At 44.5% G+C, this 26995-nt stretch overlaps 1 protein-coding gene across 1 annotated transcript; it reads left to right on the forward strand.

Annotated features, from left to right (window-relative positions):
* Nucleotides 1–20371: 20371 nt before the first annotated feature.
* Nucleotides 20372–25522, forward strand: MCHR1 (melanin concentrating hormone receptor 1). The gene is made up of 2 exons (XM_072656237.1): nucleotides 20372–20654; nucleotides 23375–25522. Exons 1-2 carry the CDS (start codon nucleotides 20570–20572, stop codon nucleotides 24349–24351), a joined length of 1062 nt encoding a protein of 353 aa, XP_072512338.1. The 5' UTR covers nucleotides 20372–20569; the 3' UTR covers nucleotides 24352–25522.
* The last annotated feature ends 1473 nt before the right edge of the window (nucleotides 25523–26995 follow it).

The raw sequence follows: 26995 nt of genomic DNA on the forward strand, positions 1-26995 counted from the left end.
AGCCATCAATCCCCCAACAAACATTTATTAAGCACCTCCCCTGTGCAAGGCAGTGGTGTGAATATGGGCAATACAAAGAAAGCAGTTCCTGGTCTCAGTTTATGTTTTATTGGGAGAGACCCCATGCCTACATATGTGTATGTGCAGAAATCAGTGGCAGTATTAATCTGATTATTGTTCCCACTGCTTAGGGAGGAGCACACGGCAGGGCAAATGGAAACCTGGGGGAGGGGGCAGGGTGGGGTCCTGAATGGCTGGGTAGGATGGGAAGGATGGGAAGCCTGGTCTGGGGCAGAGTGCTATGTTGTTTGAGGTGGTCGGCACTCACCAGTCAGGACAGCTCAACCCTAGGAGAGGCATCCCAAAACCGAGGGAGTAAACCTCTCAGGGAGAAGGGGGAAGGATGATGGCAGCCCCTGCACTGCCCACCTCAAAACTTTACAGAAATGGAATTTCCATCTTTCAGATCTCATTCTGGCCAACCTTGGCTTTATATATTATAGCCTGTTCTCCGCTGCCCTCTAGTGGTGAGTACCTGCACCTCTCCCCACCCCCATCCCCACCAGTCTTGGCCAAGACGTGCATAGCAAACTTGGACCGAGGTTCCAGGAGGTGGAAAGAACTCTAAGTTCCCAATCCTGGAGGAATTTTTTTTTCTCATTTTAAAATAGCAGCCAGCAAAGCTTTATTTTTCCCCAATGAGGATTTAGCTCAGCTCTGTCATAGTCTAGGATCAAAATGTACCAGCAGCTGCCAAGCCCCAACTTCATGGCGGGAGGATGGAAGGTTTGGGTTGTTTTTTTTTTTTAATTGCATTCAGGATATTTCCAAGGCAGACAGACACAACACAGTTAATGGAAAAGCAGATTCCCCAGGACTCCAGACAAGCCCAAGGGAGGTGTCATGGTACAGGAGGAAGGAGGATTGGATTGGGAAGCCAGGGACAGGGTTCCAGTCACAGCCTGGCCACTTTCTACCCATGTGAATCTGGCTTAATTTCTTTGGGCCTCAGTTTCCTCATCTATATGAAGAGAGAGACAGAGAGACAGAGAGAGAGAGAGAGAAGAAGAAGAAGAAGAGTTGGATGACTTCTAGGTCCCTTCTGGCTCTAAATCAAGGCAGGAAGGAAGATGGGGTATGAATGAGACAGATAAGTCAATTCTGTGTGTGTGTGTGTGTGCGTGTGCGCGCGTGTGTGTGATATTGACTTATTTCCTATACGTATATGTGTGTATAATTATTGCATATTATACATATAAATAATAAAAAGTAATTTGGAGGGGGTTGGAGGCATTAACAAAGTTCAAGAGGGGCAGTAGTGAAATATATCAGGGAAGTCTGGCTGGAGCGAGATTCTGATGGGATTCCAATGCTATCTGCTTCTGAGTAGGAACACATACACGGTCCTCCACAACCTACCTGTGGAAGTCATCAGCCTCTGTTAGAAGAAGTCCAGGGAAGAAGAATTTGCTATCTCCAAGGCAACCTATTCCATCTAATAATAATAGTAATTAACAGCTAATATTTATCTAGCTTATTAAAGTTTGCAAACCACATGTTATCTCCTTTGATTCTTACAACAATCCTGGTAAAAAAAAGTACTATTATTATCTCCAATTTACTAGATGAGGAAACTGAGGCCCAGAGAGATGAATTAATTTGTCCAGGATCATACAGCTAATAAGTGTTTGAGGCTAGATTGGAACTCAGACCTTCCTGATTCCAAGTCTCTATCCCAGGGGTAGGGAACCTGAATCCACACTTCAAAGAACAAATCCTTCGGTGAAGCTTAGATTCCATTAAAGGGTCACACTTGAGGACCTAGAGGGCCACATGTGGCCTCGAGGCTGCAGGTTCCCCACCCCTGTGTCCAATGTGACACTTTGCTGTCATGCTTTTGAATATTACTCACTGTTAAAAAACTGTTTCTTTACTTCTGACACTAAATCTGCCTTTCTGCACCTTCTCTCCTGTATCCCACTCCTTGCTCCTAGTTCTGCTCTCTGATATTCGAACGCACAGTATCCATCCTGCCCTCCTAAATCTTTTTTTCTCCAGACTAATCAATCATTCCTCCTCTCTCCATCCCATCCCCAACATCCTAATTTCCTTTCTACAAATATTCTCTAGCCAACCCATGTCCTTCCTAAAATGAGACACTCAGAATGGAGTATGGTGCTCCATAGGGTCAGGGCAAGGCAGGAGCCATAAGGGACTCCCCATAATCACCCTCTTTCTCATCCCTGGAGCCTCCTGCAAACTCAAACTAATAAATTGATAGTAAATGCTCCAGAAGGGCATCACAGAATTATTATGGTAATCCTCTTCCCCTTCCAGTCCAACCTGCCCTGGAGGGGACCAGTTATAGGCTATTCATAGGATCTAGAGCTGGGAGAGCTCTTAGAATGTGAAACTAGCGCTGGGAGGAGTCTCAGAAAGAGGGGATGTCAGAGCAGGGAGGGAGCTTAGAACGTAGGATGTCATCAAATCAAGTTGTCTGACTACTTCCCTTCTTTCTTTTGCCACTAGGGTGGCAGGTTTTGTGTGGTCTCAGAAGAGCACGGTGAGAGAAGTTGGTCTCCCTCCAATGAGCCATCACTGAGTCCAGCTCATGGATCCTTGAAGGCTGGGGCAAAAGGATATGGGAAAGGCGATGATCTTGCACTGTCAGACTTTAAAGCATATTATTACAATATGCTAATGGGCGAAAAATCAAGAAATGGCACAATCAGCAGGAAGAGTTATGATGAACATCTAGGCAAATATATACAAAACACCAGTTTTGAATAATTTTTACATTTTCTTTCATCTTTTTAATAGTTCTTTAAAAATAAAAGTTAAGTCTGCTGTGTGTCTGGAATTTACTGAGTCTAAGATGTCAGCCTAAATTCGTTTCCTACCCAAATGCCAACCAATTTCCCCAAGTATATATGTGATACAACAAATCTTTTCCCCAGTTCCATTTTTCCATAAAAATAGTTCCATTTTTCCATAGTTTGTATCAAACTGTACGAAAGAGAAATTACTTATTTTTCTCCCCTATTCAACAAACGGTTATTAGAGACAAGATAAATACACTTGCCTATATCAGAATAAAAAAATCCTATGTTCAACAATAAGGGAATGCCTAAGTTAATTGTGGGACTTAGTTGTGGAATTGAAGATGCTAATGCCATTAAGGTGACCAAGTCTGAAGGAAACAAAGAAATCCAGAAAGACATTTGTAAGATCATGCAAGATTAAAAAAAAAAGAGAACCAGTGTCCATAGTGTCCATGGCCATGAAAGAAGAAAAGTGAAAAGTGACTGAGAAAAAATGGACCAAAAAAGCTGATGGAGACTTTGAGGAAATGACAGGAAGTGGCTATGATATTTTATGAACTGAAATAAACTCATTTAAATGTCAATCATTACTAAGCAAGTTTAACTAATTGTGTTGATATGAAGTTTAAAATAAATTATTTAAGGATTTTTTTGGTCTTTTTTTTTTTAAGAAAGCAAACTAGAAGGTCTGGAAACTACCAACGTGGGAATTAATCTTGAATCGGCAACCTGCATAGTCAGATTATCACCTCTTTAGGACAAAGATAAAAAACTGATAGAAAATTAGAAAAAAAAGTAACGATGACAAAGACATTTTGTTGTTCAATCATTTTGGTCATGTCTGATTCTTTATGACTCCATCTGGAGTTTTCTTGGCAAAGGTACTGGAGTGGTTTGCCATTTCCTTCTCCAGTTCATGTTAAAGATAAGAAAACTGAGGCAAAGAGGGTGAAATGACTTGCCCAGGGTCACAGAGCTAGGAAGTATCTTCCTAACTCCAGGCCCATTCTTTATCCATTGTGCCACCTAGTGTACAATAAAAACAACTCCAGTCTATTCTATTTAAGCAAGTTATTGATACTGAAGAAAGAAGAATTGATGGAATAAAAGGAGAATATGAATACTTGGTACCTGACACATAGTAAGCACTTAATGATATAAATATAGATGTATAGACATTGACAGATATAGAGACAGATATAAAATAGACATAGACACAAACACAGACATAGACATAAACACACAGACACAAAAGACACAGGCATGAACAGAGACACAGAGACATAGATACAGACATAGACACAGACGGAGACACAGAGACATAGACATATACACAGACATAGACATGGAAAGGCAGCACAGTACAGAGGATAGAGAACTGACATCAGAGTCAGGAAGATCTGAGATTCAAGTCCAGCTTCAACATGTACATGATATATTATATGATCCTGGACAAGCCACTAGACTCATGGTGTCCCAGGCAGATCTGTTATACAATAAGCTGTAGAGAAGGTGAAGTTTTGCATTGGTAGGGGAAATTTCTTCTATTGAAATTCCCTTTGCCAATGAAATCACAAGTCTATTCCTTATCTCCTATATACTTTTGGATATAAAGGTTGTTATATATTATATGCCAATACATAAAGTATAGATGATATAAAACCAATCCCCCTATCTATTAGGATGGAGTGACTGAGTTACTCAACTCAGCTGAGTTAAATTAAGTGAAGCTCAATCTGTCATCACTTCCCCCCACCCCCGCACCAGAAATCATCTATAAGTTATCCGACAAGTTGAGAAGGTATTCCTTTTAGCACATACCTGAAGGGCAAAGGTAGTGCTGAGCTACAACAGAGAAGGGAAATGTTGAGAGACGTCATGATCTCAGAGCAAAAGATTCAGGCAGAGGGAAGTCCCAAGAAAATATCTTCCTAATTTCTCCTCCCCTCACCCTAGACCTTTCTGTCTACAGACACTGTACTATAGGTTGCTGTGTCACTATCCAAACATTTCCAATAAACTGAATTTTGCCATAAATGTAAGGTTAGGAAGAGATATTCACCTCTACCTAGATGTTAGGAATCTTCTTACCTAGGAGCTTAGAGTTACTCACCTCATAATTTTTCATCTAAAATAAACTTCCTAAAGCTGTATAGGAAGGAACTATATGGACCTGAGGGGTCATTATACTGCTCCCCATGGTTTTAAATGAATTAATTATTGTAAGGGTGTTATATATCTAACTAGAAATACTGATCTTTATTTTTCTTGAGTTTTTTTGGTCTATATTTTCTTTCACAGAATGGTCATTACGTTTTGCACAACTACACATGTATAACCTATATCAAATTGCTTGCCTTCTTAATTGGGCTCGGGGGTGGGAAGGGAGGAAAGGAGAAAATTATTTGTATTGCAAAGCTTTAGAAACAAATGTTAAAAATTGTTTTTACATGTAAGTAGGGGGAAATAAAATGCTAAATAAATACAAAAAGGAAGGATGGAAGGAAAAAAGAAACAAAGAAAAAGAAGGAAAGAGTGTTTAAAAAAAAAAGATATTGATTTGAACCAGTGATTGCCTTGGTGTAAGCCAAAAGTTTCAAAGTTCATCCCTAGGAATCCTAAGGGTCACCAGGACTGTTTCAGGGAATCTGAGAGGTCAAAACTCTTTTCATAAAATTAGTTGCATATTAAAGTACTCTTTCATTTTCTAACTACATATCTGGATTGGGCTGGATTTTCTTCATATATCAACCAAATCAAGACATCACAGTAGAACAAATGCAGATACAGGCAGGAAAATCCAGCTGTCCTCCATGAAGTCAGTTATTAGAGAGATTTTCAGAAATATATAAAACAATCTCAAGAGATCATAAAAATGGGAAAGGGTCCCACATGTACAAAAATATTTATAGCAGCTCTCTTTGTGGTGGCCAAAAACTGGGAATCAAGGGGATGCCCAAAAACTGGGGAATGGCTGAATAAATTATGGTATATGAATATAATGGAATACTATTGTGCTATAAGAAATGATGAACAGGAAGACTTCAGAGAGGCCTGGAAAGATTTATATGAACTGATGCTGAGCAAAAGGAGCAGAACCAGAACTTTGTACACAGCAACGACTACAGTGTGTGAGGATTTTTTCTGGTAGACTTAGAACTTCATTGCAATGCAAGGACTTAAAAAAATGCTCTTTTAAGGCAAAATGTCTTCCACATCCAGAGAAAGAACTATGGAATTCAGTCACAGAATGTAGCAGATCATTTTCTTTTGTATTAGGTTTTGGTTTGTTTTTTTATTTCTCCCATTCATTTTAATTCTTTTATGCAACATGACTATGGTGAAAGTGTATTTAATAGGAATGTGTGTGTAGAACCTATATAAAATTGTATGCCATCTTGGGAGGGAAAAGGGAGGAAGGGGAGAAGGAAGAAGAGGGAGGAAAAAAAATCTAAGTTATATAGTAGTGATTATAGAACACTGAAAATAAATAAAAGAAAAGAAAAGAAACAAATAAAACTAGACCACTCTTCCCAGTACTTATTTTTTTTGTTTTAGAAACTATAGTTACTTTCATTAAAAATGTTATGCTAACATGTAGTGAGGCTGTGATTGTTCTTTTTAATAAATGAAATATTTTAAAATTTTATCAGTTTTAATTTATGATGTAGTAAATAGAAATTGATATGACCCACATAAACAAAAGCTCTCTGAGGGACTTGCAATCATTCTTAATAGTATAAAAGGGTCCTGAGACCCAAAGATTCAAGAACCACTGATGTAGGGAGCTCCTTGGGGGAAGTGTCCTTTACAGATACCATTTAGCACCTGTCATGATTTACAGTCCTAAAGAATTGCTTAATGTATTGAGATGTTAAGTGATTGGTCTAAGGTCACACAACCAGTATGTGTCAGAGGAGAGACTTGAACCCAGGTCTTCCTGACTTCAAGTCCAGCATCCCACTCTCTGACTTGCTGTCCCTCCATGCCAAAGATACCACTTGAACCTTTATTTCCTACCTGGCTCTGTTATGACATGGAACACAAAAAGGAAGATGAAAAAAGAAAACGAAAACAAAACAGGTCTGGCAGAGGCATCTTGGCTCTCTCATACTGTCAGGTGACCAAGTTAGGAGCACACTAGGCAACAGAGGGAGGTTCTGGGGAGTCGTGTCTTCTGCCTCTATCTCATGATACAGCATGAACAGCATCTTCTGGGGATGCACACTGTCTTGTGCTTTTTATAGGATGACAGAGTGGGTGTTAGCAAGCTGTAGCCCATTCCCCAGGATGTCTTTGCCATGAGATGTAAACTGTTTGCTCAACTGATCCATTAACAAACATTCATTAAGTACTTGCTGTGTGCTTGGCACTGGGATAAACATGAGATCCAAGGGAAGACAAATCATCCTGCCTTCAAGACGTTTCCCTTCTAACAGGAGATGCCATGTATGAGCAATTTACATAGAGAACAGATGATGCCAGCTCCTGGTGTTTCAGCTGAATCTTGAAGGGAGCCAAGGAAAGGAGGTGGCCAGTCGTGAAGCAAGAGGAAGGCTCCACAACAAATGGACAGTCCAAAGGCTTCCTGGGTGCTCCCCAGTGTTCCGACAGGATTCACAAGCTTCATCTCAGATGAGAGTTGGTGGATGAGCTGAGATCTGCACCAGAGAAAGGAGCGGCCACACTATGGTAAGTTCCGCCAGGGCAGGGACTTTTTTCTTTTGTACTGGAATCTCCAGCATCAGTCACAGAGTAGGCAGGTAATAAATGCCTTGTCCATCCATTTAACTGATGAGCTCATGGCTCCATTCACTGAAATATCAATATATGTTACAGTGGGAGACCAAAGGGGAAGGAGAGAGGAAGTCCAAGTAGGGGCTGGCACTGTGGCTTAGCTATGGGAGAAGAGTACCCTAGGAGCATAGAACAGACTAGAACATCCTAGAACACATAGGTGAGGAGGCTCTAGATGACCTGGACAAGGCTCGGTCAAATCCAGAGTGAATGGCAAAGTCCTTTTTCCAGAGAGGGGAAAATATGAGAGAATGCCTATTTTGAGAAAGGAGAATTTCCAAATAAAGTGCTTTGAAGGAAGTTGGGATGGGACAGGGAAGGGTAGGGCAGAAGTCTCAAGAGATTATTAGATTATTATTGGCTGCAAGAGATCCATCCTGAGAAGTCATGCTCTCAGCATCATGTTCAATTAGAAGGGGAAGGGGAAGAATGAAGACTGTTGTGTCCACCATGTTTGCACCTGGTCTGGAATGAGGAACAATCACGCCAAGTCCAGGGTCCCCAGACTCAGAGCTTGCTCTCCTTCCCTGGGAGATGACGCAGTTAAATGAATCTTCACCATTCGGAAAAGCCAACACTTGAAGCCCTTTCTTATTTACAAAGTGTGCTCCATATCAGATCCCATGCCTGTAAGGACAGTTTGTTATCAGAGAACTGCAATCCAAGATCACGGAATCATAGATTTAGAAGGGAAAGAGGAGAAAAAAAATAAGCCTCTATTAAGTGCCTACTGTGTGCCAGGCTCAATTATTTACAAATGACTTTGATCATTGCAACAACTCTGGGTGGAAGGGCTGTTATTCTGTCCATTTTACAATTGAGGAAACTGAGGCAAACAGTTCAGTGACATAGCCAAGAAGTATCCAAGGCTGGATTTGAATGCAGATCTTGTTGCCTCCAGGCTCACTCCTCTCTCCATAGACCACCTAACTGACTCTAGAACTGGACAGGATTTTAGAAGGAGGTTTAGTCCACCCCCATCTCCCACCTTGTTTCACTTTTACAGATGAGGAAGCTGAGGCCCAACCTGGTGAAGTTACCTGCCCAAGAGGCTGAGTCAGGATTTGAACTCAAGTCCTCTGACTCCAAATCCAGCTGTCTTTCCACTCTATTTCTAGCCTCACTCTCATTTAATAGATGAGGACTAAGATTCAGACACGGGAAGTGGTTTGCCCCAAAACATACAGCTAGTAGATAGAAGAACCAGGACTCAAGGCAGTTCTTCTGACTCTATGCCTAGGACAAGTCTGGTAAGACCCTACTGAAATCTTCCGTTCATTTCCTGATGAGGTTACTTCTTTGCTAAGACGTGAGTGTGCCCAGCCTTGGGTTCTCTGCTTGACCCTCTAACATCACAGTCGATTCGTAGGCCATACTGCACATCTGGAGTAAATACTTGCAGGTGGACATTGGGGGTTCTTGCAGATGCCTTTCCTGGTTCTGGTCAATCACATGGGAGCTTTGGGGCCTGCTTCCAACCACATGGTGGCCTAATTTTGAAAGGATTTGGTGGCATCAGGGAGGGCTAGAGGGTTGTGACAGCTAAAAGAAGGGTCAGCTTCCTACCTGCCCCTGGCTATGACTCTTGTGAAACAGGCAGTAAACTCTCTCTAGATTCTGGGCACCCCCTCCCAGCTCCCAAACCCTATCTCCTGCCAGCCACCACATGTGGAGCATGAACTTGTGCAGGAAAGCTGGCACCTGAAGCCCTGCTTGCCTTGTGATTCCCTTCCCAAGTAGAGGCCCAAACGTAATGCTCAGGGTGGACTTGAGGCCACTTTGGAAGTTCAAGAGACTCAGAGGCATCAGCTTAGAGCAGCCTGGTGACAGGGGAAGCCTCCCTGTCAGGTTCCTGCCACTAACAAACGGCCTGAGCCAGGAAGTAGGATTCCTTGAGAAGAATTTCCAAGACTGAATCTAGTCCATACAAACTCAGGGCTTCCACTGTGGGCCGTGAGCTGTACCCCCTACACAAATCCCTTGAGGTGATCCCTGGGCCTCAGAATGAAGGACTCCAAACTTCAGCAGGTCTGTAAATGCACTGTCTGGACAGACGGCTTTGTCCATTCAGGAACCAGAATAGCTATGTCTGGGATGCTCATCACTAGGTTGGCTTTAAGGTTCTACATTTTTTCACTCTTGACCTCCCTTGAAGTCTGATCATGTGGTTGCAATCTGCAGTTGTGGGGGGCATGATTTCATCTTGGACATATGGAAGTCATTAATCAGCATGATCCTTGCTCTCTTCCTGGTTCCGAGTTGTATGAAAGCAGTAGGATGTATATGCCTGAAGGCCTCCATGTTCCTGGGGGAAAGGAGCCCATGCTCAGCAGCAGTTGTCAGTCTGGATCCATACCTTTCTGGACCACTAATCTTTCCATATTTCACATTTCACGTTATTTCCCTTCACATCCTCTTTGTTCAGTGCAAACTGGTCTGCTTAATGTTCTCCATACACAACTCTCCATTTCCCACCTCCAAACCTTTGGACAAATGGCCTCGTGTCCGGGAAGTACTCCCTCCTCCCCTGGGCCCCCTGGAATCCCTAGCTTCCTCTTAAGCCAGGGGTTATTAACTTTTTCTGTGTCTTGGCAAGATGTGAACATCTCATCTTCTTGTCCTCCTTGAAAAAGGTTCAATCACAATTTGGAATTCAGAAATGACACCATTCTCCTGGTTCTGCCAGTCGGCTCAGCCAACTGGTTGATTCAACAAGACCAGGAAGTAAGAACTCAGATCATCATCAAGTCTTGTAGTTTTGGGCAGAGAAGCATAGGAGCAAATTTCACTGTATTCAGAACAAGAAGAAAGAAGATGTATATGTGTGTGTGTGAGTGTATGTGTGTGTGTTTGTGAGTGTGTGAGTGTGAGTGTATCTATGAGTGTGTGTATGATTTTGTATGTGAGTATGTATGTGTGAGTGTGTGTGTGTATGTGTGTGTGAGTGTATGTGTGGGGGTGTATGACTCTGTATGTGAGTGTGTGTGTGTGAGTGTGTATGTGCGTGTGTGTGTGTGTGTGTAGGTGTGTGTGAGTATGTGGGGGGTGTATGACTCTGTATGTGAGTGTATGTGTGAGTGTGTGTGAGTGTGTGTGTACACATATACATATATAAAATTGGAAGCCAAGATGGATTGGGGTCTCTTGGAAAGGTTGAGGAGAGGTAGGGGAGAGATAGGAATTCATCATTTTCAGAGGCTACCTCTCTAGAAAAATCTTATTTTTCTATTCTCAATACCCAGACTCTTCAAAGTTAGGGGTTATTTTGGGTTTGTTCCTCCCCTCCCAGCTAGAGAACTTTGTTTTCTTTTTCCTGTCCAACAGTCATGGGGCAAAAGCCATCAAATAGCACTTGGAGCTCCTGGGGTCTTGGTGTTACAGTGCTGGACTATGAATGAGGAATACTTTGGTTCTAATTCTACCTCTGACATTTATTAGGTGTGTGACCTCAATCATTTAACTTCTCCGGCCCTCAGTTTTCTCTTGTGTGAAATGGGGATACTAGAGTGCTAAGTCTGAATTCAGTAGGACGTGGGTTCAAATCTGACTTCCGACATTAGCTGTGACCCAGGGCAAGTCCACAGAACCTGCCTCAGTTTCCTCAACCATAAAATGGGGGTAATAATAGTATCTACCTCCAAGGGCTGCTATGAAGAGAAAATAATATTTGTAAAAGTACCTTGCACAACTTACAAAAAGAATATTTATATAAATATATTATTATAGTATATCCCTATAATATAATTATACTTATACACATTTATGTAAATTACTGTCTAAATAAATTACTTGTTACTTATCGTTATTATTACTAGCTTTTAGGACCAGCTCGACAGGGCTCTTGGGAGTCTCAAAAAAAATGTCCATAAAGTAATTTGCAGACTTTAAAACATCCCAGAAATGTCCCTTGTTACTTGTTTTTATTTTTTATTTATTTATTTATTTTTTATTTAACTTTTAACATTTATTTTCACAAAATTTTGGGTTACAAATTTTCTCCCCTTTTATCCCCTCCCCCCCCATACCCAAGCATTCTAGTTGCCCCTGTGACCAATCTGCTCTCTCCTCTATCCTCCCTCCCTGCCCTTGTCTCCGTCTTCTCTTTTGTCCTGTAGGGCCAGATAGCTTTCTTGACCCCTTACCCTGTATTTCTTATTTCCCAGTGGTAAGAACATTACATTTGATCCTAACACTTTGAGTTCCAACTTCTCTTCATCCCTCCCTCCCCACCCCTTCCCTTTGGAAGGCAAGCAATTCAATATAGGCCAAATCTATGTAGTTTTGCAAATGATTTCCATACTAGTTGTGTTGTATAGGACTAATTATATTTCCCTCCATCCTATCCTGACCCCCATTACTTCTATTCTCTTATGATCCTTTCCCTCCCCATGAGTGTCGACCTCGGATTGCATTCTCCTCCCCATGCCCTCCCCTCCATCCTCCCCCCCACCCTGCTTGTGCCCCTGTCCCCCACTCTCCTGTATTATGAGATAGGTTTTCCTATCAAAATGAGTATGCATTTTATTCTTTCCTTTAGTGGAATGTGATGAGAGTAGACCTCATGTTTTTCTCTTGCCTCCCCTCTTTTTCCCTCTGCTGCAAAGTCTTTTCCTTGCCTCTTTTATGAGAGATAATTTGCCCCATTCAACTTCTCCCTTTCTCCTCCCAATATTTCTCTCTCACTGCTTGATTTCATTTTTTTTTTAAAGATATGATCCCATCCTCTTCAATTCACTCTGTGCACTCTGTCTCTATGTATGTGTGCGTGTGTGCATGTGTGTGTGTGTGTGTACTCCCACCCAGTACCCAGATACTGAAATGTTTCAAGAGTTACAAATATTGTCTTTCCATGTAGGAATGTAAACAGTTCAGCTTTAGTAAGTCCCTTATGACTTCTCTTTGCTGTTCACCTTTTCATGGTTCTCTTCATTCTTGTGTTAGAAAGTCAAATTTTCTTTTCAGCTCTGGTCTTTTCATCAAGAAAATTTGAAAATCCTCTATTTCATTGAAAGACCATTTTTTCTCCTGAAGTATTATACTCAGTTTTGCTGGGTAGGTGATTCTTGGTTTTAGTCCTAGTTCCTTTGACTTCTGGAATATCCTATTCCATTCCCTTCGATCCCTTAATGTAGAGGGTGCTAGATCTTGTGTTATCCTGATTGTATTTCCACAATACTTGAATTGTTTCTTTCTAGCTGCTTGCAATATTTTCTCTTTCACCTGGGAGTTCTGGAATTTGGCCACAATGTTCCTAGGAGTTTCTCTTTTTGGATCTCTTTTATGCGGTGTTCTGCGGATTCCTTGAATATTTATTTTGCCCTCTGGTTCTAGAATCTCCTTGATAATTTCATGGAAGATGATGTCTAGGCTCTTCTTTTGATCATGGTTTTCAGGTAGTCCCAGAATTTTTACATTGTCTCTCCTGATTCTATTTTCCAGGTCAGTTGTTTTTCCAATAAGATATTTCACATTATCTTCCATTTTTCGAATCTTCTCGCTATGTTCTGTGATATCTGTCTTTCTCATAAAGTCCTTAGCGTCCAGCTGTACCATTCCAGTTTTGAAAGATCTATTTTCTTCAGTGAGCTTTTGAATCTCCTTTTCCATTTGGCTAATTCTGCTTTTGAAAGCATTCTTCTCCTCATTGGCCTTTTGAACCTCTTTTGCCAATTGAGTTAGGCTAGTTTTTAAGGTGTTAATTTCTTCAACATTTTTTTGGTTCTCCTTTAGCAGGGAGCTGATCTGCTTTTCATGCTTCTCTTTCATCCCTCTCATTTCTCTTCCCAGTTTTTCCTCCACCTCTCTAACTTGATTTTCAAAATTCTTTTTGAGTTCTTCCATGGCCTGAGCCCATTGGGTGGGCTGGGACACAGAATCCTTGATTTCTGTGTCTTTGCCTGATGGTAAGCATTGTTCTTCCTCCTCAGAAAGGAAGGGAGGAGGTGTCTTTTCTCCGAGAAAGTACCCTTCAATAGTTTTATTTCTTTTCCCTTTTCTGGGCATTCTCCCCAGCCAGTGGCTTGACCTCTGAATATTCTCCTCACACCCACCTCGCCTCCTGGTCCTCCCAGCCAGCGTTTGGGGACTGAGATTCAAATGCTGCTTCCTGCCTTAGGGCTTTTGGCAGGGGCAGGGCTGCTATTCTGTGTGAGAATTAAGTTCAGATGGTCAGGTCGGGGCAGGGCCGCCTCTCAGGCCCAGTTCCCTCAGGGGGTTTATGCACAGACCTTCCACAATGGATCCAGGCTCCCGCCCGCTTGGGGAGCCCCCATCTGCAGCCGCCTCTCAGCTTCTATCTCCCGGGGGGGCTCGAGCCATGGGGGCACCCCACTCCCCTCTCGACCCACCAAAGAGACTCTCTCACCGACCCTCACCTGTGGGTGGAGGGGCTTGTGCCACCGCTGGAAATCCCGTCCCTAAAGCCTGCTTGGATCTGTACCTCTCGGAGCTCGGACCCTCCACGAGAGGTTTACAGGTCCCTCTGTGGGTGGAGGGACCCGCGTGGCCGCTGGAGATCCCGTCCCTGAAGCCCGCTCGGATCTTTTCCTCTCGGTGCCGAGGCCGCTGCAGGGCTGCCCTCAGCTCCCAGTCCCAGAGCCCAGTCCACAGCGCGAAGGACCCCGCGAGAGGTTTGCAGGTCTCTCCGGAACAGAAATCTCCCTCGCTCCAATATTCCGTGGCCTCTAGGTGCAGAATTCACCGTGTGTTGGTCCCCTCTAGCCGTTCTGTGGGTTGTGGGTTCGGAGCTATGTGTATCTGCGTCTTTCTACTCCGCCATCTTGGCTCCGCCCCCTTGTTACTTGTTGTTGATTCCTAAGAGTTCCAGAAGGAACCTTAATTTGACACTGTTTGAAAAGAAGCAAAAGATTCTCTTCACTGATCTTCTCCCCATAGAGTAAGGGCTTTTAACTAGGTTTTAAAAAATTGATATATTTAATAATGATTTCAAAATACTCAGTGTCCTTTGTAATCCTATGTATTTTATTTTATGCATTTAAAAATAATACCCTAAGGAGGAGGCCCATAGGTTTCATCAGATTACATGGAGACTATCACATAAAAAATATTAGACTAACCCTGAGGGAGCCAGTCTTGAAAAAGTAACAGGGACTTAGAGTCAGGAAGACAGGTTCCAATCCTGACTCACTCAGCTGAGTGACCCTTAACTTCTTTACGCCTGTTTCCATGTCTGTAAAAAGGTGATGATAATAGCGTCTACCTCACAGGATTGTCCTGAGGATCAAATGACAGAATATATGTAAAGAATTTTATAAACCTTAAAGCTCTGAATGAGCTATTATTATTTGAAGGATTCTGATAACAATTCTGCCCAGCCTTAAATCCATGATCATCTCTCCTCCATAGAACTAAGTATACCTTCTAAAATAAAGAAGGACTTGAATTAAGACATATTATTCCTTACACCTGGATAACATGAAACTTTAAGGAACCATTAAAAAAAAACCCAACCCAAACCCATGTCAAACAGCTTCTTTGTCTCGTGACGTCTTTATGTGATGATTTCACATATCATTTGCACTGAAGAAGTGTAAAGGATGGAGAGAGACCAGAGGCTTTGAGCCTGAGTTCAGCGGTCAAATTGAGCCAGTGGATGAAGGGGATCCTTACAAAGCAAGGGTGCAATGGAGTCAGCTCATTTCTATGAAATTTCCCTTGTGATCTTTTATACCTTAGAAATCAGCCACTGTTATACAAACCAGGGATCAATTTATTGTTTTGCTGATTGTCTAGACTTAAGAAAGTGAGGGAGAATATGTCAATCATACAAATTAAGCTTAAAAGTAGGTTGTGCTTTTCAGAGAGTTAAGTAGTTCAAGGTTTACCAGCGACTCTCACTTATAAGTCTTCTCCAGAGAAACACATAGAGCATGAGGTTAAGCTGAAGAAGAGGGTTGATTTCCTGGCCTTCTGACATAAAAAAATGACTAGAAAGAAGAATGTTAAAATAATTTGCATCTATGAAATGCCCTGAAGGAATGTCTTCCTTCAGAAGTGAAAATTGGAGCACAGCAGATTTGGAAAGTACCTTTGAAAGTAACTCGCACCATGATAACAAAACAAAGGGCAAGGCACACTAAGGTGGTTGTGGTGTCATCCGCTCACTCTCCCGCACCCCTCCAATCCAGTTAATTCCCAACTCTTGTCACTTCTACCTCCACAGAATCCCATCTCTCCACTCACACAGTCACCACCTTAGTCCAACAGGTGTTGTCCCCTCCCCACTGGATAATCGTGAGAGTCTTTCTTTAAACAATTATTTTTATTCAAACATAACAAACACCATTTTGGGGAGGAGCATCTGTTTGCTTTCACAACATGACTAATATGCAAATATGTTTTACGTGATTGCACATGTATAACCTATATCAAATTGCTTGCCTTCCTGAGTAGTGGGGAGGAGACAGAGGGAGGAATAGAATTGGAAACTCAGAATTAGAAAAAAAGAATGTTTTCAACTTTTTTATATGTAATTGGAAAAACATTATTTTCAAAAACATAACACCAGATAAAATAGGCATTTCCATGTACATATTAGACTAGAAAAAGAGGATTGTATATGAAACTTCTTCAGGTCTCCATTATGCATTGTTTGATTTCCTTTTTAATGATATAATAAGTTCAAGCTGTAGCTTTCAAAACTGTCCTTCTGATCCCTGCTTCTTTTTAGTCTCCTTCTGGTCTCTTTCCACATTAAAAAAAAATGTTTCAATGACTTTTTTTTTTTGGCTACCCTAGCCATCCTAGCCCTTCTACATACCCATTGGGGAAAAAAAGAAAGAAAAATCAAACCCTCGTAATAAATATGTGTGATCAAGCAACACAATTTCCTACATGATAATAATAGCTGGAATTTATATAGTGTTTTAAGGTTTGCAAAGCAGCTTACAAATATAATCTCATTTTACCCTCATAGCAACCCTGGAGATATATGCTATTATTATCCCCATTTCACAGATAAAAAAAAAGAAACTGAGGCAGCTGGCATTTAACTGACTTGGCCAGGGGCACACAACTGATGGATTAATGGGTAGAAAGGGTAATATTTCCTTGCCTAAATTGAGGAACTAGTCCCATGGTTGTTTTTATCTGAATTCCATTAAACAATATGAGAAGAATAAATTTTGAATAATAATCGTGGGCATAATGATATATACTGGCTGTGTGATACTGGGCAAGTCAGTTGTTCTAGGCGATGAATGCTCAAAGACTGGAAATTGCAGAGATGTGCTGACCTGTCTTGGTAGAAGAAGTCTCCAAACATCTAGGTGTTCATTAGACCAGAGAAAGCACAAGCTTCATCTATACCCCATCATCATCAACACCAATAATAACGGTAGCAGTAAAATGTTGCCATATCAAATACTATTGTATTCCAGCTACACAAAGTGAAGAGCTTTCAAAATGTAGAGACCTGGAGCAGGAGATCAGAAGGAGATGAGAAGCCTACTGACCCTGTGGTTCGCTCTGCTGCCTGAGCTATCCCAAGGATGCTTGCAGTAAGCCTTCAGATGAGGAGTGCACATCCCAAGCTTTTCTTCCGACTACAAAAACCAGTCATTTTCTTCCCCTGCACCAGAGCCTGCAGAAGATTAAACCTGCAGGATAGTGATCACTCCCACAACTGGCTTTCTTTGACTCCATTGATAAAGGTGTGAAGAATGAGATAGCAATGATGAAGTGTAGTTGATGCTTCTACGGCCCTTTAAAAGAGTCCGTCATCTCCCAGCTGATTAGACGAGGACTTGTGCCTGACTAGATGGACAAACTAAAGATTGCGTCCAGCAACAAATGGTCCTGGAGAGATGCTGCAAATAGACCCTTGGGCCCAGAACGGAATAGGAGGGAGAGAAATTGCCTCGGGGGTATAGAAAAGCTACTTCAACCACCCCAAACTGTCTTTTTAATGTCAACATTCTCCCAGTGTTTTTAAAGGCCTATAAATCATGATGCACAGCACTCTGAAGAACCCAAAATGAGTGCCATGTGGAGGGCAATAGAGGGGTGTGTGGTGGAGGGGGCAGGAGAGGAGAGGGGAAAGCGTCACAATATGCAACAAAGAAGGATGGCAGAAAGCAGCCTCGACTTACTACCTATGCCATCACAGGCAAAACCACCTTGGATCGCAGTTTACTTGACTGTAAAAGAATTGGACCAGATGACTTCTAAGGTCCCATCTAGTCTAGATCTATGGTCCTATAATCCTATGAATGATATCAATCAACAAGTATGTATTAAGCACCCACTGGACTTGGTGTGGGAGATATAACACCAAAGAATGTACTCAAGGCACTCACATCCTAATGGATTCTTCAGGGAAAAGTCTGGTTGGCAAAGGTAACAGGTTGGTCATGTGGCAAGAATGAGGTATAACTTATGGACTATCTGTGTTTTCTGCTAGTATTCTAGTGATGTCAGGAGAAAGTTGGGAAGGCTACCAGCACATTTGGTGAATCCCTTGTGGAAAACTTCATGGGACAGCATGGATGAGAGTCATGGATGGGTCAGATCCTCACCAGTAGAGGTCACAGATCCATTGGATATGAGTGTTATCTTTGGATGCTGTTTTCTTAACAGAGGAGAGACAGGTAGGACAAAGAGTTCATAGACTTGCTCACTGACAAGGCTTCTTAAGGCTAGATTCAAGTCAGAATCACAGAATCTCAGAGCAGGGAAGGACTTCAAAGGTCACGTAGTACAACCCATACATGACTAAGGATCCTGCCTATAATATCCCAATCCATGGGTCCAGTCTCCTCTTAAAGGTAGACCTCCAGGGACGAGAGGCCCCTCCTTTCCAGGGCAACCCATGCCATGTTCACACAGATCTCCTTGTCCTTGCATGGAGCCTAAACCTGCTTCCCTACCATTTCTCCCCATTGTCCTCTTTCTCCAGGAGCCAAATAGAATGAGTTGAATTCCTCTCTCATGTTATAACACTGTTAAAACACTAGAAGGCAGCTATGATGTCTTCCCTATGTTTTCTCTAACCACAGCTCCACATCTCCTCATTTGGTCCTCTGATGACTCAGACTCAAGGTCCTTTCCCATTTTCTGGACATGCTCCAGTTTGTCAATGGCCTTCCTAAAAATGTGATTCCCCAAACAGAAGACCATCCTCTAAGAGCTGGGTCAGAATCCTAAGTCTAGGGCTCTACTAAGACACTGTGTTCAGTACTTCTGCCATGTCATGTTTCTCATTGCTTGGCATTCCAGATCCTCAGAGTTTGTCAGATGAGCTATGCAGAGGATAATTTTTGGTTCAGAGGAGGGGGAGATTCCTCAAGGGCTGGTGACATCTGAGTAGGCTTTGTATAAGAGATCAGAACTGAGCTGGGCTTTGAAAGACAGTCAGCATAGAAGAGGTAGAAAGGCATACCAAATGTAGGGAATGGCAAGGGTAGGGGAAACAGTACAAGTACAGGAAATGATGCGTTGGACAATCTGACTTGTTCAGAAGTTTTATAGAGAGGAGGGGTGGGAGATGAAGTTGCACAAACAGATAGACGCCTCAAAGGCCCAGGTAAGTAATCTAGATGTGACCCATTGTCTGACTCACCTGCTCCACCTATGGCAAGAACCAGCACTTTTCTGGACTGAGTTGTGAGGAGCTGATCTCTCACCCTTTGGTGCACCAGCCTGTATGAGTAAGGGGCAACGTGGTACAATAGAAAGGGCTGTGGATTTACAGCCAAAGGACGTAGGGTCAAAGCCTGCCCCTGACATCTGTGTCTCTTTGGACAAATCACTTAATAACCCCAGACCTCAGTTTTCTTCATTTGTAAAATGAGGGAGTTGGACTGAAGTCCTTTTCACTTAAAGTCAACAATTTTGGCAGGCCAGGGCTCTTCTTGGAGTTTTCCAATCAGAGCCATTAGCATCCAAAGCTGTAACTAGGGTAGGATAACTGGGGACTCAGAAGAGGCCCTTCCTGTGCAGAGCTCTCTGAGCTGCTCTCTCTCCTGGTACAATCCTAGCTGACTAAGACAGGAAGAAGGTTATTCCCTGCAAGAAGAGGGGCTAAAGTCCCCTACTCTCCATTTGTGTCCAGGAATACTAGAATTCCTAGCTGTTTCCAGTCCCAATATTATTCAAATTATGAAAGAAAATGCAAGTTCAGTGAGAGAAGGAATGGGGAAGTGGGAAGTTTGGAAAAGAAAGAGAAGGTAGGAGGCTATGTGACAGTCCTCTCTCTGCTTGTTTTGGAAGGGGCAATAAGTATGTGAGCAGATCTGGGGCTTTGGAGAGTGATACTGGCAGAAAGTGGGCGAGGGAAGGAGCGTCACGTTGTCTCTATCATGACTTGTGCCAGCTCAGTCCTTTCAAAGGCTAATCACCCAATCTCCCAGTTACCCTTCCTTTCTCTCACTCACTTCATCCTCTCTGCACAGCTCAGCGGCAACCAGCCAGAAGCAATGGCCAGCAGACAAGTGGAAAAGAAAGTCTTGGGGAGCCCTGGTCTTAAGAGAAGGGTTTGCTCCAGCTCCCAGAAGCTCCCCTTCCCCACCTTCCCCACCTGGGCAGCCCGTCACAGATATTAGGGCAGCCTTCTCTCTGAGTCAGTGTGTGTGTGTGTGTGTGTGTGTGTGTGTGTGTGTGTGTGTGTGTGTGTGTGTGTGTGTGTGTGTGTGCGCGCGTGCCTCTGTCTCTCTCTGTCTCTGCCTGGGATGCAGGAGGTTACCGCGCATCTGCCTCCGATTATTAATCAGCAGGTGATGTCAGCTGGAGAAGGAGGGACCGGGAAGGAACAGCTGGGCAGGAGGCTGGAGAGGCCAGTGGGGCTGGGGAAGACCCCCCTTCAGAACTGCGGGGCTTGCGCTCTGGGACAAGCCAGAAGCCAGTGAAGCTGCCGCAGCCTGCGTGGGTGGCTGGGAGCTCAGCTAGTCAGAGCAGAAGGAGCCGGAGCAGGAGAAGGAGGCAGGAAGGGAAGGATGGACCTGTCCACGGCTTGGCTGCCCCTCACCGCCAATGACACCAATGTCTCAGAGCCCGGAGCAGGCAACCTCACCTCTGGTGGTGAGTAGAGCTGGGGGCTGGGGCTTCCTTCCCCCACCCCCCACCCCGGCCCTCATTCCTGCCGTGCACTTGGGATGGGAGACAGGAGCGATCCAGCTCAGGACCAAACTGCCCAGGGAAACTTTCTGTGGGCTCCGGGGGCAGGTGGAGGGGGGAATGGAGGGAGGAAGGGGTCAGTGCAGGCACAGTGGAAAGAGGATTCAAGCTCAAATCCCACCTTGAAATGTGTAATTACTGATTCTGTAACTATGGGCAAATCACCTCACCCCTCCCTGGGCCTCAGTTTCCCCCTGTGTAAAGTGAGCAGATTGGGCTAAATATTTTCTGAGGCCCCTTCTAACTCTTCTTCTACTAGCCTGTGAACCTGTGTGACCTTGGGCAAGCCACTTAACTTCCCTGGGCCTCAGCTTCCTTATTTGTAAAGTTGGGGGTGAGGTTGATAAGATGGTGACTGAGGTCCATTCCAGCTCAAGGTCTAGGAGCCTACTCTTCTCAGAACTGTAGGCAATCCTCAGTCTTCTAAAACTTGAAGGGGAAGCTGATGAGAGCAGGAGAGAAAACAGAGTTGGGGGGCTAGGACTGAGAAGAGACAAGTGTGCCCTGGGGCTAGTGGGCTGTGAGTGTGCGTATATGTATATGTGTGTATATGTGTGTGTATGGGGGGGAAGGGGAGAGGTCTTCCCCCATGGGCCAAGGGGCATGGGGAAGGGGGAAAACACCAGGCTAAATATTGGATTATGGGAAGAGAGGAACCACTGAATAGGAAAAGGGAGAAGAGATGTTAGGAGCATTTTCCTTGCCTAGGAGTCTCATTTTGTTCCTCAGAAGCAGTGGGGTCTGCAGCACCATGGTGTGAGGGGAAGGGGGTACAACTGGGAGATACAGGCATGAAGGTCTTCATGTAGGAGAACTGAGGATGGCAGAGCCCTTAGGGTTCACAGGGAGATCTTCTCATGACAGCCCTAGGAGACAGGGAATGATAACACCCCTTGGTTTGACAGAAGCACAGGCCTTCATCTAGAAAGGGGCTTCCAAGGTAGTGGAGTCCAAATTCTCTGGTTTGGCAGAAGTGGAAAGTGAGGTAGAGTGACATGCCCCAAGGCTGCCTACTTGGGGACAGACTCAGCCAGGATTCTACCCCAGGTGTTCTGATCTCTACCTTTCATAGCTGAGGTTTAGGGAGAGCATTGTCCTCAGCAGCCCTGGGGGAGGGGCAGACAATAACCATAAGAACTCCCATTTCTGGGGCCTTCCAAGCTTTCCTGAGAGTTGTCCTCACCACAGCTCTGTGAGCTGAGCAAGAAGATATGCTTTTCTGGAGAATTTAGCCAGGTTGGCTCTGGGGCTAAGCCTAGCCTGACTGGAGGCTTGGGAGAAGGAGTCAGATTGAAGGAGAGGAGGAGAGTGGAGGGAAATTCCTATGATGCAGAGGTCAGAGAGAGCTGCAGTCTCTACCATGATTAGCAGAGAGACTTAAGGGCAGTGAGCACTAGTATAGTTTAGATGAGGAAGATTGTGTGTCTGTGTATGTGTGTGTATGTTGATGTGTGTGTGTGTGCGTGTGACTTAAGGGGGCTCAGTCTGGCTGATGCATTCCATAGCCGTCATCAGGAAAGTCACCCAGGCAGCACAAGACAGCTTCTCCTCATAGGTGCTCTGAAAAAAGGAATTCAGGGGCTCAGAATAGTCCCTTCTGAGAAAACCCTTTACATCTATTTGGTTACTGAAGGTTCATGGAATGATCCTGGGAGAAGCCAGGACATAAAATCTGTCATTCGTGGACACATTCCACGGGTTCATTTCTGGACACATTCCTAATATGGTGTGCCTTTAAGGAAATTCAGGAAGTAAAGATAGGGTCCTCTTCCGAGGTGGTGAGTGAATCTGGCAAAATTCATACATCTGCTTATTTGCTGCTGGAGGTTGGCAGGCTAAGAAGAGGGGATCCGTTTGAGCTGATGTGAGGATACAGCACTGGGAATTACTGGAAACATGAATGAACGGGTGAATGGATGGATGGATGGATGAATGGATGAAATGAATGGGTGAATGAACGGGATGAATGGAGAAAAAGGCAAACACTAAGGCATTGTGCTAAGCACTAGGGATACAAATACAAACTGTGAGATCTGCCCTCAAGGACCACTACATTCAAATAAGCTGAGATCACACATATGGACAGTGGCCTGGGAAGTCACTTTGTAAACCCTAACGTATTTTAGACACAAGAGAGCTTGGAAAGAACCTCAGAGACCATCTGGTTCAAGGCTTTCATTTTAAAAATGAGTAAACCGAGGCCCAAGGAAATGTAATTACTTGTCCAAAGTCTCACAGACACATGACAGATCTGAGATTGGACCCCCCCCCATCCAGAACTCTTTCCACTATACCAGATACCTCCCAGGTAGTGGCATGAGTCACATAAAGGCTAAGTGACTTGCCCACAGTCATAAAGAAGTTGAAGCCGGGTCTAAATGGACCACACATACATACATGTATGCATGTGCACACACATCAGAAAGGGAAAGGGGTTGGGGGTGGGCAAGTAAGATGGGATAGAAAGGCACCCTGAAACAGCTGGGAGTGAAGTAAGGGAAAAGGCCGAGGTGAGGGTAAGACAAACTGGTATAGTGTTAATGTGCCCTCCAGGCAGGGCCAGTATAGAATGCAAGTGGCCAGCTGTGCCAGCTGTGCTAGCAGCATGCTTTCTCTGTCCCCAGTTTCACCACCACGCCTGTGGCGAGTATCCTATGTCAATATCATCATGCCTTCTGTGTTTGGCATCATCTGCTTGCTGGGGATTGTGGGAAACTCAATGGTTATCTTCACCGTGGTGAAGAAGTCCAAGTTCCACGGGTGCAACAATGTGCCTGACATCTTCATCATCAACCTCTCTGTGGTAGACCTGCTCTTTCTCCTGGGCATGCCCTTCATGATCCATCAGCTTATGGGCAATGGGGTCTGGCATTTTGGGGAAACCATGTGCACCCTCATCACTGCTATGGATGCCAACAGCCAGTTCACCAGCACTTACATCCTTACGGCGATGGCCATCGATCGCTACCTGGCCACCGTCCACCCCATCTCCTCCACCAAGTTCAGGAAGCCTTCTGTGGCCACCCTGGTGATTGGCCTCCTCTGGGCACTCTCCTTCGTCAGCATCACCCCAGTTTGGCTCTATGCCAGACTGATCCCCTTCCCTGGAGACACTGTTGGCTGTGGCATTCGTCTGCCCAACCCAGAGACTGATCTGTACTGGTTCACGCTATACCAGTTCTTTTTGGCCTTTGCTGTGCCCTTTGTGGTCATCACAGTGGCCTACGCACGGATTCTCCAGCGAATGACATCTTCAGTGGCCCCAGCTTCTCAGCGCAGCATCCGGCTGCGGACAAAGAGGGTGACACGCACAGCCATAGCCATCTGTCTGGTCTTCTTTGTCTGCTGGGCACCCTACTATGTGCTGCAGTTGACCCAGCTCTCCATCAGTCGCCCCACCCTGGCCTTCATTTACCTCTACAATGCAGCCATAAGCCTGGGCTATGCCAACAGTTGCCTCAACCCCTTTGTGTACATTGTGCTCTGTGAGACCTTCCGCAAACGCCTGGTGCTCTCGGTCAAACCAGCTGCCATGGGGCAGCTCCGGACAGTCAGCACTGCCCCCACTGTGGAGGAGATGACCGAAACCAAAAGCGCCTGACACTCCCTACATACTCCAAGCACTGCCAATGAACACAGCCAAGACCAGACCAGTTAATGGGCAGTTGGGAGGGGGCAGGATTGTGGGTTCAGATGATGCTGAGCCAACTGGGAACCATGGTGAGAAACCAGGAATACGTCCGAACCCCCATGGGGGAGGGTATGCCCGGCAAAGGTCTGAAGGAGAGTGACAGAAAGCAGTTAGATGACTAAGGAGAGACGTTCAGTTTAACCTTCTAGTCACATCTCCTCATGCTGCATGTAGACTGTTGGCTTTGTCATCCACCATCCCCCCGGGGAGCAGCTGGGAAGCTTCTGACTGGCTCTAGACTCAGGCCTAACCAAGAGCTAGAGGAGCAGGACCCCGAGTGGGCTGGGAGGGCCTGGGGGAAGGGGCTGGACTAGTGACCCCAAAGCTCTTCCACATTTCTCTTTTGCATGAAAAATCAAACCAAGCTAGTTTTTCTCCTGAGCTGGTAGATGAGGAGAGATGGAACAAGCCATCTCTCCCACTCTCTCGGCACCCTAACAACATCTAGCCTCTCTCTTTCGCTGCTTCTCTTGGGAAATGCATGTTTTGGGGTGAGGGGGACTGCAAACCCACTGCCGTCCCTCAGATCTGGAATAGACCCTCCTTCCTTTCCTTAAAGGCCCAGCTCAGCTACCATCTCCTCCCTGTACCCACTCCCTAATCCTGCCCCCTCCCTCCAGCAGGGACTTTGCCTAGGTCTCCACCTTTTATCTTGTATTAGATTTATCCGTGTACCTGTCAAATCCCCTATTGGATTGAAAGCACATTGCGGGAAGGGGTTAGGATCTCGTTCAGCTTTGTGTCTCTGCCATGGAGACCAGGGTCCTGCACACAGTAGGCTCTTAATGAATATTTGTTGTGTTCACTTGAATCAAGAAGCCAGTAACTGCTAAGAAGACTAGACTTCGGCCGTGAACAAGGCTGCCATCTTTTGGGGGGATGAAGGGGAAAAGAAAGGACATGGAAACAGCAGAAATGACCTAGCCTTTGTATCTGTGTGTTTACTCCTCTGTGGACACTCCATGTCCCCGAACAGAGTGTGATCTTCCTGTGAATGGGGGCGGCTGACTTTCTGTCTGTGTCCTCAGTGCCAAAGCAGCGCCTGGCATGCAGGAGGCGCTTAATAAAAAGCTTAATAAAAGACTTCATGTTTGTACTTCTTTCCCCTTCCCCCAATAGTGCCTTGCATATGATGAATTCTTGGGTTTGATATGGTACTAAATTGAATTAGAAAACCAAAAATCCTAGGAAGAAACAAAGGCTCTTATACATTCTTTTATTCTATGTACATATGTATGTATGGTATATACATGTTGGGCCTCCCTCACCTGTGTATGCTTCAATCCCCACTCCCAATTCTCATTTGTACTTTTGTAGCATCAAGGTTTAGCACAGGGCCTGGCACCCAGCACACACCCACTGAATGCTCATTGGATTGGACTAAATGGAATTAGACCTTGGAAGAAAGGTCATGGTCAAGCTACAGTGTGCGTGGTGTCTGGAGTTCTGTCTGCCATCAAGAGAGTTCACCAAGATTTACAGAGTACCTACTATGTGCCTAACACTGTGCTATGCACTGGTAATGCAAATACAGGGAATGAGACACTATGTGTTCAACATATTTAGGGTATACACTCATACATACACTCACATGCACACACATACATGCACACACTCACATATACATGCACACACATACACACATGCACAATCACATATATAATCACACACTCACACATACATACACATACACACACACAGACACACACTCCTAATCCTCCATCTAAAGCACTCTCACTGGTATAGAGTTCTCCCGATGGTGAGAAGAAGATGGAGTCACTTGGCTCGGGCAGAGTTAAATCCTAGGGACTGCACTCCAGGAAATGAAAACAGAAGTAAAAATAAAAATAAAAATACAGAAGGGATGGGGGATGTGTTTCTAAATCCACAAGGAGGCCTCAGCCAGCCAGACAGTCTTGACTCTACCTGTCAGTCTTGCGTAAGGGTGGGAGTTCAGCTGCCTCTTAGGTGCACAGCTCTGGGCTCCCCGCTTGGGACCATAGCCAGAGCTCAGGCTATCGGGCTCTCCCTGGCCCCTCCTCATCCAGTCTCCCTTAACAGTCCGAGCTGGGGCTCACTCACCGGGAGATCTGACAATGACAAGGAGCTGGAGACTATTGGGAGGCAGCCACCAACTTCTAGACATCAAAGAAAGGCACCCAGGGCACTGCCAACACAGGGGTACCACTCCTACACGGAGGAGCTTCTCGGCAGCCACTGATGAGAGAGTGGGAGCAATTCTGCACTGGAGAACACCCTTAGGGCAGCTATCTGCACTTCCCGTTATCACCATTCACAGCAGAATCAGAGCCTTATCTGGAGATTTGGCTTAGCTCCCTTTGGGGTGGTTGCTAGGACTGGTCTGAAGCAATGGTGGGCATGGAAGCAAATCCTTCCCCTGCCATGGGGGTGGACTGGCAACAGGCAAGGGGAGGTGGGGAGAGGAGCATTTCTTACCTCCTTTTAATAAGATAATGTGATAATATTATATATGATATATTATTATTATATCATAGAGAATTATTTACTCCCTTTAAATAAGATGATGTAATAC

Source organism: Notamacropus eugenii, chromosome 3, assembly GCF_028372415.1.
Source record: "Notamacropus eugenii isolate mMacEug1 chromosome 3, mMacEug1.pri_v2, whole genome shotgun sequence".
In the NCBI taxonomy this organism is placed as follows: Eukaryota; Metazoa; Chordata; class Mammalia; order Diprotodontia; family Macropodidae; genus Notamacropus; species Notamacropus eugenii.

Excerpts from the sequence above, each read along its gene's own strand:
- MCHR1 (XM_072656237.1), top strand. The coding sequence starts at position 20,570 with ATGGACCTGTCCACGGCTTGGCTGCCCCTCACCGCCAATGACACCAAT. Across the intron at positions 20,655-23,374 it reads AGGCAACCTCACCTCTGGTG|TTTCACCACCACGCCTGTGG; the intron begins GTGAGTAGAGCT and ends CTCTGTCCCCAG.